At 40.5% G+C, this 13,410-nt stretch overlaps 1 protein-coding gene across 1 annotated transcript in view; it reads left to right on the top strand.

Annotated features, from left to right (window-relative positions):
- Map4k5 (mitogen-activated protein kinase kinase kinase kinase 5) overlaps positions 1 to 13,410 on the top strand; it is a 93,901-nt gene that overhangs the window by 8,392 nt on the left and 72,099 nt on the right. Inside the window, exon 2 of the mRNA XM_059279207.1 lies at positions 11,302 to 11,359. Coding sequence (XP_059135190.1) covers positions 11,302 to 11,359 — 58 coding nt within the window. The remainder of the gene's footprint in view (positions 1 to 11,301; positions 11,360 to 13,410) is intronic.

Here is a 13,410-nt window from a genome sequence, read left to right as displayed (position 1 = left end):
CTGCCTTGCTGTCTTTTGCCCTCTGTTTTGGAATTTTGGATTTATGGTTACTGTTACTGAAGTTATTGGGACCCATAGACTAGTTGTAAATGCAAGTATAAATTAAACAAAATGCTAAGCATTTTAGACAAAATCCTGAGTCTGCAGCAAAGGGTGCTTGTCTGTCTCTAAGGAAAGTAGGACTGTCTGAGCAGACTTCACCCATGCAGCCGCCAACCCCGCTTTGGCTGCCCCATACCTTCCTCCCCACCCCTTTAATCCTCCTTGTCATTGAAATCAACCCTGTGTGTGTGTGTGTGTGTGTGTGTGTGTGTGTGTGTGTGTGTGTGTGTGTAAAACCTTTAACATTTGAGACAGGTCTTACTCTGTAGCTTGGCTGGCCTCAAACTCTCAGACCTCCTGCCTCCACTTTCTGAGTTGTGAGATCCCAGTGTGTGTTAAATGCCTGCGTGGATTAATACATTGTAAAACAAGCAACTTGGACCGAATGGCTGAGAACTTTCTAGCTTGTGGTAGAGCTGCTTGGGGCCATTGTGGGTATTTCTGCAGTAGTGCAGGCTCACGGGTAGGACTCACAGTCTGTGTGGCTTTTCTTTTCTTTCCCTGTGGATAGTTGTTTTCTCTTTACTACCTTAAAAAAATTTAAGTAATATAGGTTCATTTTAGAGAACTGAAACAGTGAGAATTTCCTTGTGTTTTCTTTACTAGCAGTTAGACATTGTTAAATATCATCCTATACTATGCCTATTAAGGACATAGGTCTCCTATCAATTGTCAATTTGACACAGCCTAGAGTAGCAGTTCTCAGTCTGTGGGTCAATTGTCTTGCATGTCAGATATTTACATTATAATTTGTAACAGCAGCAAAATCACAGTTATGAAGTAGCAATGAAATAATTTTGAGGTTAGGGGGTCACCAGAACTTGAACTGTATTCAAGAGTTGCAGCATTAAGAAGGTTGAGAACCACTGGTGTAGAATATCTGAGAAAGTCTCACTTGGGGGATTGCTTAGATCAGATAGGCCTGTGGACATGTCTGTGGGGTATTTACTTAATCACTAATTGATGTAGCATGGCCTAGCCCTCTGTGGGCGGCCCCACCCCACTCAGATCCCGGGATGTGTAAGAAATGTAGCTGAGCAGAGGCTAAGGTACAAGCAGTAAACATGGCTCCTCCATGATGTCTCCTTCAGTTCCCGCCTGAGCTCCTGCTCAGACCTCTTGCAAAGATGGATTGTAACCTGGAATTGTAAACCAGATGATTCCTTTCCTCCACAGACTAGTTTTGGTCAGAATGTATAATCACAGCTACAGAAAGCAACCTAGGACAATAGGTATAGATGATAACCTAGACATTCTGTATAATCATTGAAATATGAGTTATACAGACATATTTGGGAATGTTTCTAGACATTCTGTATAATCATTGAAATATGAGTTATAGAGACATATTTGGGATGTTTCTTAAGTAGTGTGCCAAACTTTTAGTTTGAGGAAATGTACATTTTTAATTTCTTGTATTATTTCTTTATATGGTTGTATAATTTTTCTCGTGTGTGTGTGTGTGTGTGTGTGTGTGTGTGTGTGTGTGCGCGCACGCGCATGTTTGTAAGACAGGGTATCCTGCTGTAGTTCAGGTTAGTCCTGAACTCCAAGTTCTCCTGTCTAAGTCTTCCAAGTGCTAAGGTTACAGACAGCACCACCATGCCATGCTAGGTTTTTTTTCCCCCTTTAAAAACTTGTGTTTTTATTTTTCATATGTATATGTGAATGCCTGTATGCACATACGTATATCATGTGCATGCCTGACACCAGAAGCCAGAAGAGAGAGTCAGATCCTCTGGAACTAGAGTTACAGATGGATGTGAGCTGTCATGTGGGCACTGGGAACCCAGCCTGGGTCCTCTGCTAGGACACAAAGTGCACTTAAACCCTGAACCATCTCTCTGGCCTCCCTGCTAGTTTTTAATGCATTCTGTAGTTCCTTCTTATAAACAAAGCTGTGGTCAGTACCCACAAGCAAATTCTTTTCATGCATTCTTAATTATTTAAGAACATTTCTAGAATCAAGTTTTGTACGTTGTTTTAAAGTTTTAGTGAATTTTGACCATTGTCTCTAAAGGAGTTGGATCCATCAGCAGTGACTAAAAGTCAGTATCTTTCCTACCTTACAAGTCACACCCTTTCTGGCTAGCAAGATCCTCGTCGGGTAAAAGCACTTCCTGCCACCTTGACTACCTGAGTTCCAAACCCAGCACCATGAGGATCAACTTCATAAATTGTCCGCTGTGTGCATGTGCACGTATGCACACTAATTAAATGGTTATAAAGGTAAGCCTTTATGACCTCCAGATAGTAGTTCAACTTGGATGATCTCTGAAGCAGCTTGCCTTTCCGTAAAAGCAGTCCACATTAGAAGAGTTAGTCTTCTCAGGAACAAACAAGCATCCTAGCAGACTAAGTGGAAGGCTTTAGTTGCCTGGAGATAAAATCATGTCCTCCGGGTCTGGGCTCTGCACCAGATGGGGTCCCAGCACCGAGAGGAGAAATGGACACAAGTTCCCTTACCTAACCCTGAGCCTTCTCCACTTGACCACAGCTTACTTTTCTCCAGTGGAGTCTCACAGGCTCACCACTCTTAAGGCCAGGCCCTGTGCTCAGCAATGATGGCCAACACAAAACAAACTCATGGTAATTTTGGAGGGTTTTTTGTTTTTTGTCTCATAATGCTTTGTCTGGGCCTTTTTCCCCCCCCATACCCTATGGGTCTTTGTGTGTGTGTGTGTGTGTGTGTGTGTGTGTGTGTGTGTGTGTGTGTATAAAATGGCTCCCAGTTTTATGTTTTTAGAGTTGGGGGAGGGGCAACTATAATCAGAATATATTGTATGAAAAAATCTGTTTTCAATTAAAAAAATAAAATTGAAAAAAAATCATGTGCTCAGATTCTGGCTAGAGAATCTGAATTTGTCTGCCTAACTGTGGGAGAAACCCTGCAAGTGCAGACTTCTCCTGTGACAGATTTCCTCAGCTGTGTGGAAGTAGGCATGTCAAAACTAAGGAGCTCCGTTGGTGCAGTGAAAGGATCTCTGCAATGGGCGGGTGGAGGGGCAAGGAGCAAATATGTGTGAAAGGCTGGATGTGCCAGTGCATGACTAACTTCAAACTCAGGAGGCAGAGGCAGGGGGATCACTGCAAGTCCAAGGCCAGCTGAGGCTACACAGTGAGCTCCAAGCCTGCTTGGGCTACAGAGTGAGACCTTGTCTCAAAATAATAAAGTAAACAAAAAATAGTATAAATTTTGGCTCATGATAAAGCCTTGCATGCACAAAGTCCTGGGTTCATTCCCCAGCACTGTGTAAACTGGACTTGGGGGTGCGCCATGTGATCCCCAGCACTGGGCAAGGAGAATCAGAAATTGAGAGGTCAGAGGGTGGAACTAAGTGTTGAGACCAGCAGGAGTAGGGGTAGAAGGAAACTGCCAGGGGTTGTTTATTGAGCTGTAGGAGGAAAGGACTCATGTCTAGAAGTTAGTGGGTAATCACTACAGGAAAACAGAGGGGGGTGCAGTCTGTCCCCGAGCTGCAAAGCATCCTTACCTGTCACCTCTCATGGGCTATGACCAGTTAGTGGCAGACATGTTGACTTCTTGGAACTGCCATCTTGTCTCCTGTCCTTGGGCTATTGCATGGGACTCTGCTACCCATAACCCTGTAACGTACCCTTCCCCACCACCGAGGAAATCTTTTCTATGGTCTCATTTTGGATTTATTTTTTCCTCTTGGAAACTTTTTCTCCAATCTACTGTCTGTGGGCCAAGAACGCTCCCATGCTTTGAAATGCTCAGGATTTATTGTGGTGTATTGGCCTTCTATGTCTGTATCTCCTCTCCTCCTCCAGTAAAAAATCCCCTGTTGTGGAATAATCCTCTTGTATACTGTAAAGATTTGTCACTCGAATTGGTTTAATAAAACGCTGATTGGCCATTAGCTTAGGCAGGAAAGCCTAACTAAGAGTGCTGGGAGAGGAAGGGCAGAGAGTCAGCAGTCACCAGCCAGACACAGAGGAAACAGGATAGGACTGTCGTACTGAGAAGAGGCACCAAGCCACGTGGCTAAACATAGATAAGAATTATGGGTTAAATAAGCTTAAGAGCTAGTTAGTAATAAGCCTGAGTTACCGGCCAAACATTTATAATTAATTTAAGCCTCTGAGTGGTTATTCGGGAATTGGCAGGCAGAAGAGAACCATCTGTTTGCAGTCCCCAAAGACAGCACAGGTTTTATTATGCCACTAGTACCTGGAACAGTGCCTGGCACTTAGTAAATGCTCTGTAGTACTGTGGTATGAATGAACTGGTTGAACAATAATATCCTTAAAGAATGGGACATAGAACTTTAAAGTGAGGCATACTTCTTTTGTGTGTGAACCAGCTGCTGTTCCTCTTTTAAACCTTGTGGATGCTGTGTTGCTATTTTTGTAGTATAATTCCAGTTCTTAAATCTGAGGTCTATAATCCTGACCCTAACAAATACTGGACACTAGAGATAGCTTACTGAATATTGAGACTCTCGTTTTCAAGTTATTAAAAAATATTTGTAGGAAGAGGGCATGTGTAAGATGAAAGCCTCAAGTTGGCATCATGAAGTTTTGTGACCCTAAAAATATTCCAGAAGAAAGTTAATTTGGAGTAGGATGAGGCGTCTAATGTGAAGGGCAGTAAAGCCTATTTAATAGGAATTTATCTTTTTTCCATCTGATGATCTCAGTACTGGCTGGTAAGCATTAACTAAGGTGTGTAACTATACTAACTAACTACATTGATTAGATTCCTGGGTGCTCGCCATGCTTGCCTGCTTATACTAATAACCTACTAAAATGAGAATTAGCAATACACCGAGCTTTCTTTGTAGAGGTGCTGTGGGATTTTAGTTCCTTTTGTAAGCAGTGCAAGATCTTCAAATTCTATGTGCTAGTTTAAAAAGAAGTACACTGAGCAATAATTTGTTGGACGGGAATGTTGAACTTTAAAATTCAGTATTCTAAAATCCAGTACTCCTTTGAATTATATTGTGAAATTACATAGTTAAATTTCTGAAAGATCTCTTGATTTGAATTGAATCTGAAGTCTCTCTGTGTGTGTGCATGTGCATGTGCCCCCGCCCCTCCCCCCAAGCCTCTTTGCCTTTCATTATAAAAGAGCCTGGTACTGCTTTCTGTTTTAAAAATTCAGCTGGAAAATTACAGAGTACAAACATTTGCCCATCAGCTCTTCCTTTGGAGATGACAGAAATATGTCTTCCAAGTACAAACTGACATTTGAATATTTCTGTTGGTGGGAGTTGTAGTTTGTGGTTCTTTGTGTGTACTTCTGTAACTATGTGTATTCAGGCTTCTACACAGTGCAACTGAGTTTTAAAACACCATCTTTCTGTGGTTCCATAGTTGTTTTCAAATCTTCCAAAGCTGTGTTTCTTTCTGAGCAACTTGGGGGGTGGGGGGCGGGGGATGCATCAGTCCTTGGACCTTGCTTTTTTTATCAGGTCCAAAGGAAACTCCACTTCCCCAAACCCCAAAAGTCAGTCCATATATCCAGAAATGAGCTCAACCTGGGCTACAGGAGGATTTCTGGCAGTTAGATAAAAGCCAGCATTCCTCAGGAACTTGAGAGACCAGTTCCCATCTACCAAAGGAGTCATTTCCCTTACTTCTGGCAGAAGGGACATGGCTACCCGGTGGTGCTTATCAGTGTATCAAAGCCCATGCTGGCTCCAGGCTCCCTCAGCATCACAAGTACCTACCACATATTTCAGAGTCCAGGCTAGCATCCTAGTTCTCCTCACCTCCTCTACTCTAAGCTCCGTCCAGCTCATGGACTTCCCTCCCCACAGCTACTCATTCTCTTTCTAACCCTGCTAGTCTCTCTCTGTTTTTTTTTTTCTCTCTCTCTATGCTCCGTTCCTGCCTGTCACTATGTTTTCTCTGTTCTCTACCCTCTGCTCTTCTCCCCTCTCTCAACATATTGCCCTGGCCGTGGCCAGTCTGCTGGCCGTGTTCAGTCTACTTCTTTCTCTCTCTGCTCTGGACTCTTCCAGATGCCTCTGGCTGTTCTCTCTCTCATATCTACGATAAAACCTCCCTCTTAACCATACCACAGAGCAGTCATGTTGTCAGTTTATACAGTTCCAATCTTAAAAAGTGATCTTAAAAATGCGTCTGAACAGATATATTCTTTAAAAAATATTTTAATTTTTTATTGGTAGACTTAATTTTTGTGCAGTTTTATATTTACAAAATTGATCAGATAGTACATAGAACTGTATTTACCTATCCCTAACCTATATACAACTTCAGCTTTTTTTTTTTTTTTTTCCCCGAGACAGGGTTTCTCTGTGTAGCTTTGCGCCTTTCCTGGAACTCACTTGGTAGCCCAGGCTGGCCTCGAACTCAGAGATCCGCCTGCCTCTGCCTCCCGAGTGCTGGGATTAAAGGCGTGCGCCACCACCGCCCGGCCCCAACTTCAGCTTTTATTATCGTCTTGCATTAGTGTGGTATGTGTCTTATAATTACTATGTTTCTGTATCCTTTAGTTTACATAAAGGTTTACTCTTAGCATTGTGTTTCCAGGGTTACGTCTTCACACACAACACCTTGCCTGCCCCAAGAATCCTCTGCATGTCACCTGTTTCTTTCTCCTTCTAACCACCTGATAACATTGTTTACTTTGGCTTTGTTGTGGTTGTTTGGTTAGTTTTGGTACGGAGGTTGTGAGTGAAGTTGTTTTTTACTATTTCTGAAGCTTTGCCTTTTCATATCATATAGGTGGGATTATATGTATAGCTTATTATATTATATTTATACCTTCTTCAAATGGCTTCTTTAGTTACCATCTGTATTTCAGGTGCCTCCATCTGTGTCCATGGCTTATTGGCGTCTATCTTTTTAATACCAGTACATAATTATCTATTGAGTGATATCATGAATGTCACCTGTCTAATTTCATTATGGATTGACTGCTGTAAACATTTGTATGTAGCAGTAAGTCCTCAGTTCAGTTGGGTACATGCCTCAAAGCAGAGAGTGCCAGTTCATGCTAAGACTGTTTAGCTTTGTGAGAAACAGACAAATTTTCAGTGCCCATGTCTGTACATGTGTACTCTTAAAAATCAATCTAATCCAGGCTGGAGAGATGCTCAGCACTTAAGAGCACTGGTTGGTCTTTAAGAGGACCTAGATTTGAGTCCCAGAACCCACATGGCAGCCCATAGATAGATGTCACTCCAGTTCCCGGAGCTCAGAGTCCCTCTTCTGTCTTCTGTGACTACCCAGCACGTGAATGGCATACAAACACATATGCAGACAAAACACCCACACACAGATAGTAAACATCAACCTTGAGAGAATGTCAACCTAGTCAAAAGCCTGGAAGCATGAACTCTAAACTGTCAGCAGTAGTCACCTAGGAGGGTGAGATGGGATGGAGAGGACTACCATGTTTGCTGACTCATATTTTTAATTTTTTTTACAACAAAATCTTACTCTATGATAATTTTTATAGCCTCTCCCCCCAAAATTTTTTTAATTTGTGGAAATAAAAATAGCAATGAATCAACATACACACAGAAAAAATGCTTCAGTGTGTTTTCAGTCTCATAACATATCCTAGTGTCCAGAGATTGGAGCATTTCATTCTATGTATTCACAGGATTGGTAGAACACCTACTAATGTCTCACCTCCAAAGGCTCATGTCCTGGGGACTACACACTTAACTGGCTTTGAGATACCAGCAAGACTTGGAATACTGAATATCCTGAGACTAGTTTGTGGTTGGAATTGTGCTAGTCAGTCAACGTCCCATGCATTCAACCTTGTGCGTCTTACCTAAGACTCCCAGGTAGGCATGTTGCTTAACTGCTGTCCTGTGGTTTTATGTGTTACTTTCTGGTGTTCTCTGTTGCCGCTGTTCTTAAGCCCTTCTTCCCAATAAGGAAACTTCTATGTCCGTAGAGGATTTTCTGTTTTCTACAGAATTCGAGTGAAAAGTTTGAAAGATTCTCCTAGAGAAAGAATGCAGGTCAGGAAACATGCTGACATGCACGTGCGCGGGTGCCTGGTTTGCCACAGGCGGCTAAGAGAAGAGTTTAGTCTGAACTTGATTTTATCCCAGCCTTCAAGGGGCGTGTGTGCGCACGTGTGTGTGTGTGTGTGTGTGTGTGTGTGTGTGTGTGTGCACGTGCACGTGTGCTTACAGATTATTAAAAAAAATATTTTCTGTGGATGAAGTTTAGCTTTGAAAATTTTTAAAAAGATTTTAATGCATAATAATTCAAATTCTGTGACATTAATAATCACTATAAGGACCTAGGAATGTAGCTTGTCTAGTATGCATTTATTCCCACTATACATGCATCAGTGCATGAATAAATAAATAAAATCCTCTTGGAAGCATTAATTCAATGTGAAAGATGATTGTATTAGTGGATTTTTTTCAGTAAAAGTCATCAATGTTAGATGGTGTACAGTTAATACTTTATCAAGTACCTGTTACATGTTGAAGAGGAAGAGAGAACACTCATTCTGGAAAGAAGCCCTGTCGCCTTCACAGTGCCCAGTTGGTTGGTTTTGAATCTGATCCTTGCCGTTGGCAGCTTGGCCTTGGACTGTCATTTGATTTTACTGAGCTGAATCTTTTTATGATTAATTAAATTAAGTAATGTAAAGCACTCTGCAAACCGTAAAATAGACAGGAGTAATTGCCGTCATTGTTGTGGACTCCGTCTTCTAAAACACATTTTATAATCCACTGAGTAAGTCTCTCAGAAGGTCAGTTAACTACTTATTCGGTAACCTCTTACCACGTCTTCTGCACCCGGGTCTCACTGGCGTGAGGACAGCCTCAGTGTATATGAACCAGTCTTTCTACAACCCAGGAGAGAGAAAATGCTGAATGTAGCAGAGCTACAAGACCTGAGTTAATGGGCAGTCCTTTTATTCAAGGACAGAAAGGAAGGTGTCGGAATGTTGGGAAGGTCTGTGCTCCTGTTTTTTTCTAAATATGTTCGTGGTTTGGGGTGGGGTGACTACAGCTGAGGGAATGAAAATGAGTGATCACAATTCACCTCAGGAGGAGTATGTGAACTCATCGTGTACAGTTGGACTTTCGTCGTTGAAGATAGTTGTCCTCCGTTCTGCTTGTCTGTCTTTCCCATCCTCCCACCGTCTGTCGGCCTCCAGCTCATTCTGAAGGCCTCTCCGCTAGCATTCTTCTCGCTGCATTTGTTCCTTGAGTCCCTTCTCTTTTTCGTGTTTATCTGATGATATGATCTACCCAATCCAGCAAATTACCAAAACCATTCTTGCCTCTTTTATCGTATAGTACTTATTTTTATGACAAAAGTTGTCATTTAAACCTAATATAATAGTAAAAATGCTATCAGTAATTAAATTTAATTTTCACATACAGAATGCATCTGGTCATAGTGAAAATGAGCTCTGATATTAATAATAAGAATACAATATTCTTATGCTGTTTTAACAGTTTGTGTAAACAGCTTTAAGTATTCATAAGCTTTGACATGAAATTCTGTTGTCTTAGAAACCATCTGGAAGAAATAATTTAAACAGTGAAAAGATATATAGAATCAGTAAGGATTATAACATCTGTGATATTAGTAGGAACTGCAAACGAACTATTATATGGACTATTTTAGAATAGCTACTTAAGATTATGCATAGCAGGTAGAGAGTATATTATTTTTAAAGCAATAAAAATTTGTGCCTACACTAGATCTTGATAGACTGCATATACCATCCAAGGCGATAAGAGTATAAATTCAGATTTTTCAAATCAGCATGTATGTTAGATACCATGTGATACTTAAAAACAAACTATGCTTTCATGGCTCTCTTGCCATATTCTTTTCTGCAGTTTTTAGAGCATTGTGGGAGCATAGACATTTTAAGTCACATATGTTTTAAACTAACAGTTCTATGTCTAGGTTACTTTATTGATAAGCTGATATATGCTAAAATATTTGCAGGGATATTCATTGTAGCACTGATTATAGTTTGTCCATGATCATTATAAAATATTAATTTTTATACCAAGGATTTGTGTGAAGGTAATAATCAAAGCTATGGGTAGAGAGAAAGCTACGATATATTTATTCCTTTGTTAACAATTACAGAGTGTTAAAAGCAGTAGTGAGTTATAAATTGTGTTGTGTGAAAATTAGGTAGCACTGCAAATGTTGTAGAAGACTGTAATGGGATCCTCATCTTCCATCACACACGTGCACACACAGTCACATATGTGTATACATGGGGAGGAGTCAGCATGGGAAAGGTTGCTTTTTCTCTGGATACTTAGATATGAGTCATTTAGATTTATTTTTCTTTTAGCGGCTTGTGGTTATAATTATAGTATACAATAAACATGAATGTTCTGTTTTTGTGGTTTGGGCTGTATGGAAATTGTGTTTGTTTATTCATTCATTGAAGTATTTACCGCTCTGTGCTGCCAGCATGGTCTCAGATCCTGAGTTCAAGTGATCGTTTCTGCCCCCCAGCAGTTAGGACTGCAACGTGTGCCCTGGTGCCCAGCTTCTTTGTTATTGTGTAAGCCAACACATGATAATCGTACACACTTCCGAGGTCAGGACTGACAGATGGATACGCTGCCTATGCATACCTGTCACTTGAAACACCTGTCATCTCTGTGGAAATAAAGTCTCTTTAATGCACAACACATAATTATCTGTAGTCACTGTGTTGTGCAGAAGAACACTGGTACTATTTCCCCCATCTAGCTGTAGTTTTTTTCTGAGAAATAGTACTGAGAAAATAGCCCACATATAAAGAAAAAATATTGTGAGAAATATACTACAATATTTAAACAGTAGCTGTTTTTTGTTTTTGTTTTGTTGTTGTTGTTGTTTTCCAAGACAGGGTTTCTCTGTGTAGCTTTGCGCCTTTCCTGGAACTCACTTGGTAGCCCAGGCTGGCCTTGAACTCAGAGAGATCCGCCTGGCTCTGCCTCCCGAGTGCTTGGATTAAAGGCGTGCGCCACTACCGCCCGGCAACAGTAGCTGTTTTTTGAGGAGTAGGACTAAAGTAATTTTTTAAAAGACTTTTGTTTCTTTTCTATGTTTTTCCTTAATGAGAAAATGACTATATCCATTTTACTGGAAAAAAGATTTGGGGTTTTGTTTTGTTAAAACCATGGTTGATAAGCAGTTTTTAGGACGGTATCTTGTAATATTTATATACCTAACAAATTTGAATTTTTCTATTTTCATTTTTAGGCCAGAAATGTACATACAGGAGAATTAGCTGCAGTAAAAATCATCAAGTTGGAGCCTGGTATGTATTTATATACTGTGTGTGTGTGTGTGTGTGTGTGTGTGTGTGTGTGTGTGTGTGTGTGTGTGTTGCTAGGGATTAAACCCTGCCTGGTGTGGGTATGTATTAAAATACTTTATATACTTTTGAGCATTTTTTTTATATAATTCTAAGTCTTACATGCATGTTCTATATTTCTTTCCTTTTTTTCTCTCTTCTTCCTAAAATAAATCTTTATATATTCTTTCAGGTCAGTAGAACATCTCCAATATGATCATATTAAATTGTATTAAAGATAGTCAAAGTTATTTTTAATGTGACAGTTTTGTTGCTAAAGGGAATTAGAGATGTACATGCTCAAAAATTAAAAGCTTTATCGACTCACAGTGACAAAGTATTTTTCTTTTGCAGCTATAGTGAACATTTTAACTTTAGCTTTAGCTGTTAAAAAGTGTAATTAGAAGTCACAGAGACAGTCCTAATTAAACTCTGGGGGACACTAAATAAAACCCAAACTAGTAAATAGGGAAAGAGATCATAGGCAGGAGACAGGGCTGATAGGGGTGAGAGAGAGTGCCCAGACTACATAATATACGTGTATGAAATTGTGAAAGAACAAAACATACTAATACAGAGGAATTTAAAGGAAAAGTCAGTTAATATTCAAGATAATGATATTCTGTATATAAGCTGTTCTCTAATTGACTCAGTTTTCATAAATCACATCTCAGCTCAATGCTTATTTTATCAGCACCTCGTGTATTTCAGAAGACACTGTATTTTAAAACACACGGAGAGATCAGTTTTGAAAACAAAAACCATATAAAGCTGGCCAGTCCCTGAAGTGTCTGATGAGGGAGCAGAGTCGTAGAGCAGGGAGGAGAATGTTTGGTGGTCTGCTCATTTGCTGCTTTGTAAACGGAGACCTGTGTGGTCACGTGTGGTTATAATTATGTGGGATTCTTAATTTGAGTGCCTCTTACATTTCAAATACATTTTTGGATCATCATCCATATTACTTCAATAGATAGCTGATACTTTGAAATAGCCTGTTTTGGAACAGTTTAAAATCACATTTTCAGACATGACATAATACCTTTTCCTCTGACAGAAATTGTTGTGATATTTCAGAATTCTCTTACTATTCCATGTGATGAGTATAGACTGGTCTCCAAAATGTCACTAACTAAAGAGATGGGACTGTGAACAGACTTCCCTGGAGGAGTCATTTGAGTGAACGCGTCATATTGGGTCACACTGCATCACATCGTGTCCAAGGGCTGGGGATGGTCTAGGTTCTGGGCTGGGCTGTAAGAGGAAGCACAAATGTTCATCCTTTTGCTGCCCACAGGGAGTACACGAGGCTGGGTTCTGTACTGATTGATTGACCTGTGCGTGGCTTACTTTTCATTATAATTCACATTAATAAGTATATTTTTAAAGTCTACAAGTCTCACTTATCAGGTAACCATATATTGTGAATAATGCAGAAACTTGATTCAATAAAAAGGAAAAAAATCAAGGCTAAGGAGATGACTTACTAGATAATTACTGGCCTTGCAAACATAAGGCCAGTGTTTGGATCCCAGCACCCTCAATGCTGGGTGGGCATGGGGGCCTTACTGTGGTCCCAGCACCCTCAATGCTGGGTGGGCATGGGGGCCTTACTGTGATCCCAGCACCATTGGGACAGAGCAAGGATCCTGGAACAAGCTGGCTAGCTAGACTAGCTCAATCAATAAACTCTAAGTTCAAAAGAGAGCCCCTGCCTCAGTGTATAAGGTAACAGACCATCAGAAAAGATGCCTACTGTCAGTCTCTGGTCTGTATACATGCATACACACACACACACACACACACACACACACACACACACACACACACACACTTATGCACACCAAGGAAAGAGAGAACCATACCATGCATGGTGGTGGTGTTTAGCTTAGTGGTTAAATGTGGGGTCATAAATTAAGACTCTAGGAAGGGCTGGAATTCTCATTTCCTTGTTTTGTAAAAGCCCTTGGTTTCATATTAGAGGTCACTTATAAAGACTGATGTTCAAACTCCCTCAT

The sequence above is a fragment of the Peromyscus eremicus genome, chromosome 14, assembly GCF_949786415.1.
Source record: "Peromyscus eremicus chromosome 14, PerEre_H2_v1, whole genome shotgun sequence".
Taxonomy (NCBI): Eukaryota; Metazoa; Chordata; class Mammalia; order Rodentia; family Cricetidae; genus Peromyscus; species Peromyscus eremicus.
Note: the sequence above shows the minus strand (reverse complement) of the source record. Positions and strands in the feature narration are given on the sequence as shown.